General features: G+C 35.3%; 1 protein-coding gene across 1 annotated transcript; it reads left to right on the forward strand.

Moving 5' to 3' along the window:
* The first annotated feature begins 2179 nt into the window (after nucleotides 1–2179).
* Nucleotides 2180–4390, forward strand: LOC121267944 (pentatricopeptide repeat-containing protein At4g30700-like). The gene has a single exon (XM_041172041.1). The coding sequence runs from the start codon at nucleotides 2180–2182 to the stop codon at nucleotides 3656–3658; it is 1479 nt and encodes a 492-aa protein (XP_041027975.1). The 3' UTR covers nucleotides 3659–4390.
* The last annotated feature ends 408 nt before the right edge of the window (nucleotides 4391–4798 follow it).

Consider the following 4798-nt stretch of genomic DNA (forward strand, 5'->3'; position numbering starts at 1 on the left):
ATTGTTTAGTGTAATATTTTCTGATAGTTGTTTAGTATAGTGGTTTATGACTTACTTTTTTTTCCCCTTTTTATTCATTGATTATTGCTTAATATTATCTGTGAGTTATTTTTAGTGATTTGTTTTCAGATTGCTTAATATTATCTGTGAGTTATTTTTAGTGATTTGTTTTCAGATTTTGGAAGTGTGTTGTTGCTATCTTTCTAGGTGCTGAATGTGAAATAAGAGGGGAAAAAATGAAGTTTTAAACTAACTTAAACTTAGTCATCTAGCAAATGAAATTTAAGCCAAAGTTCATGCCTTACATAGTGAAGATATAAGCTGAAAATGAAGGAAAAATTGCTGCAGCACAAGTAGCAAACATCATTGAGATGGGTTTAAATTGCAGCAGCACAAGTAGTATTTTGGACTCTAACAGGTTGGTTTAAACCTGTTACTTTCGGACTAAAAAGTTTATAATTATTGTATTATTATTACATGCACAGTAACAAATATAATATAAGATATCATTTATTTCCTAATTTTACCAATCCAACTAAATAAGATAATGAAAATCATGTTAAATAGTGATACATTTTGGACTCTAACAGGTTGGTTTAAACCTGTTACTTTAGGACTAAAAAGTTTATAATTATTGTATTATTATTACATGCACAGTAACAAATATAATATAAGATATCATTTATTTCCTAATTTTACCAATCCAACTAAATAAGATAATGAAAATCATGTTAAATAGTGATACATAAGTGTTAGAAAAAATTTCCAGAGCATAAAATTTTTACAACTCATTCTCAAACAATCAATAAAATTGTTTCATTCCATTAAAAGTAAATTTTAGTAGTATAAAATTACTCTACATGAAATCGGATCAAAGCAACCAGTGCAATACACACAATATTCACCCAACAACCAGCAGAAATATATTACAGATGAATGTTAATTTCCCAAAATCAAGTGATTTTTTTCTCGTTTGTAAATCTCCACATATTTCAGATTTGAAATTTGAAAGTAATTTTAACAACACAAGTCTAAACACAAAACCTAATAACACAAACAGAACCACAAAAATCCTAACTTTCGGATCCAAAAACCCTAATTAAACAATTACATAATATCATGAAGCAGATTTGAGATTTCAAAGTAATTTTAAAAAGACAAAAAAACTTACAATGGGGAATCGAAGACAGAGAGTGAGGTGAGGCCGACGGTCCGTGAGTGGTATCACTGGTAGGCTGCGGCTAGGTTGTGTGCGACGGAGAGTGGAAAGCAGAGAGAGGACGTGGTGGTGGGAGAAACAGAGAGACTCGAAAACAAGGGTGGATGAGTTCGGCGAGATGGGTATGGCGGCGCATGGTTCAGCAAGAAGAAGAAGAAGAAGAAGAAGAAGAAAGAAGAAGAAGAAAGAAGAAAGAAGAAGAAGAAGAGATGGGAGAAGGGAGGGGAGGGTTCGTGCGGCACATCAGAGAGCGGAAGAAAAAAAAAGTTTGGGTTTGAGCAAGAAGAAGAAGAAGAGGAAGAAGAAGAGAAGAAGAAGAAATGGGAGAAGGGGATGGCTTCGTGCGGCGCGATATGAGGGTGACGAAAGCGGAAGAAAAAAAAAGTTAGGGTTTGAGCAAGAAGAAGAAGAGGAAGAAGAAGAAGAGAAGAAGAAGAAATGGGAGAAGGGATGGCTTCGTGCGGCGCGATATGAGGGTGAGGAAAGCGGAAGAAAAAAAAAGTTAGGGTTTGAGCAAGAAGAAGAAGAAGAAGAAGAAGAAGAAGAGAAGAAGAAGAAATGGGAGAAGGGATGGCTTCGTGCGGCGCGATATGAGGGTGAGGAAATTATGAAACCCTTAGGGTTTTGATTTCAGATGTGCCAAAACGGCGCCGTCCGAAGGGCTGGGTTACTTCCCTTTACTCTTATACGGGCTGGGCCCGAAGTCACCCACAAAATCTAACTAAAATAAATAACTATAAAAAGCCCACTCTCAAACAAATAAATCACTTATATGGGCTTCCTTTTTTCTTTTTTTCTTTTTTTTTCTTTTAGATCTGAAAAATACATAAGTGTTAGAAAAAATTTACAGCTTAACTATAAAATGTTAAATAGTTTTTCATTACTGTATTTAAATGTTATTGTTGTTATTTAAAATGTTATTCATATTATTTTACTATTTTACAATAGTAAAATAAAATAATGAAATATTATATCTTCATTTTACTGTTTGCCGGTGAAAGCTTGACCCAAGGGAGGCAACTTCATGGTTATGCGATCAAGGTCGGGTTAGTAATAGATGGATCTGTACAAAATTCAATTTTGAGAATGTATACCAAGACAGGCTGTGTTGAAGAAGTTGAAAGGTTTTTCAGGGAGGTTGAACAAAGGGATGATGTTTCCTGGAATACTTTGATATGCTTTTATTCCATGGAAAGAGACTTTGAAAAATTGGTCAGTACGTTCAGTAAAATGCAGGGTCTAGCAGCACTCAGCGTTGAGACTTTAACATTACTAATTTCAGCATTTGCGAAGTCTAGAGATATTTTTCAAGGTGAGTGGATGCATTGTTTAGCTATAAAAACTGGTTTACTGGATGATGTGTTGCTGACTTCTTTATTGGGTTTTTACGCCAAGTGTGGGAAAATAGAGACATCGGCACAGTTGTTCAGAGAAATTCCTTTTCAAAATACTGTTACATGTGGTGCTATGATGTCGGGTTTCATTCAAAATGGTTATATTAAGGATGCCATAGATTTGTTCCGTCAAATGCAAGCTGCAAATGTTGAACCAGGGGTAGAAATTTTGAGAATCATTCTTGATGCATATACACATCTGGGAGCTCTGCAATTGGGCAAAACAGTTCATTGTTACTTTATAAGAAACTTGTTGAACAGTTCCAAGAAAGAAACTACACACCTCGAGACCTCTATCTTAAACATGTACTTAAAATGTGGAAGCATTTCTTCAGCTAGGGTATGTTTTGATGATATATTGGTCAAAGATCTAGTAACATGGACCACTATGATTGAAGGCTTTGGGACTCATGGGCAAGGTTTTAAAGCACTAGAACTTTTTGGTCTGATGCTGGAAAAAGGTATAAAACCAAACAGTGTCACCTTCTTGAGCTTATTGTCTGCTTGTAGTCACTCTGGTCTTATCAGAGAAGGCTGTGAAGTTTATTTTTTCATGAAATGGATCCATGGTATCGAACCTGAGTTGGATCACTACACTTGCATGGTGGATCTTTTGGGTCGACACGGAAATCTTAAAGAGGCCTTAGCCATTATAGTGAAACTGGTTATTTCTCCGGATAGTCGGATTTGGGGTGCTCTTCTTGCAGCTTCCAAAATTCACGGTGACATAAAACTCGGGGAATATACAGCAGAAAGACTTTTGGAACTGGAACCTGATAATGTTGGGTATCATACTCTGTTGAGTAATGTACAAGCCAGTGTGGGACAGTGGGAAGAAGTTGAAGAAGTTAGGAGAGTTGTGAATGAGGAGTATATGAAGAAGAAACCAGGGTGGAGTTGTATTGAGGCAAAAGGGATTATTCATGGATTTGTATCCGCTGATAGATCACACCATCAAGTGGATGAGATTTATGAGGTATTGGGGTGTTTAGGTAGGATGATTCAGGAATTTGGAAAGTATTCTTTGGTTGATTTGGTTCCCTGACGTATGCTTTGAAATTCCTGAGGCAAAGACATTATCCTAGTCTTGTTTGTGTCTGGATGGTGAGACTGGAGGGGGCTGAAACGAGATCAGGCTTAATGCCGATGTGCAGTCGTCAGAAAGCAAGGTTGATGCTAAAAGAAGTTGGGCTGATATTCAAGTGTTCATTTAGTGGATGAAGTAGGGAGTAAGTTGGATGCTTGGAAAGACAAAAAATCTCTAGTTTGTGGCAGCCAGAACCTATTCAAATTACCTTACGGCCTAGAAGCAAATGAAGATCAATAGACTTGCAAATAAAATGGTAACGGTAAGTCTGTCAGACAGCCGTGTGAAAATCCCAAACAGTTTATATTGGCCGAGAAGGATCCTCCGCTGCATCAATGGTCCAAGACTCCAAGGACCGTGGATTCACCAAACATAGGATAGGAAGATGATATGATATTGGAGTTTTCTCATGTGGGTCGACAATGATTCATGGGTGAAGTTCTTTCTGCGTCGGTATTTCCCAGAAGAAAAATTATACTTACAAATTGGCGTGGACAACATATCCTTCACATTGCGGCATGATATGATTTGATTTGTCAAACAATTTAATTTTATATTTTTTTAAATCAAATTCCACCCTATCACCAATATGGAAAGTGTGTGATTCACAATGACTTGCAGGAAAAATGACGAGAGTAATATTGTGATTACTAGTTGGCTCATGAAATAGAAGGAAAATGTTATTGAACACTTGTGTGACTGTCCCCGTTTTATAACAGGTTTTATTACTTATTATCTTTACACCACACATTACATATGTTTTAATATTTTATTTATTTATTCCTACTAAACTAGTTAAATTATTTTACTCATCATCCATACACAACATATTTGATAAAAAAAAAAAAAAAAATTCATGTGTATTGTGTGGTGTAGAGATGATTAATAGAATTTTTCTTTTATAACAGGCCAAATGGTGGTATATTAAAGTATTGTTTAGTTATACAGATAAGATGAGAAATATGTGAATAGTAGTGAAATAGTTTAAGTGAATGTATTTGATGGGATTTTGGGAAATGTGAGAAAAAAATTAAATAAAAAATTATAAAGTTAAAATATTGTTAGAATATAATTTTTGTTAAGATTTGAAAAGGTTGA

The sequence above is a fragment of the Juglans microcarpa x Juglans regia genome, chromosome 5S (assembly GCF_004785595.1).
Source record: "Juglans microcarpa x Juglans regia isolate MS1-56 chromosome 5S, Jm3101_v1.0, whole genome shotgun sequence".
Classification (NCBI taxonomy): Eukaryota; Viridiplantae; Streptophyta; class Magnoliopsida; order Fagales; family Juglandaceae; genus Juglans; species Juglans microcarpa x Juglans regia.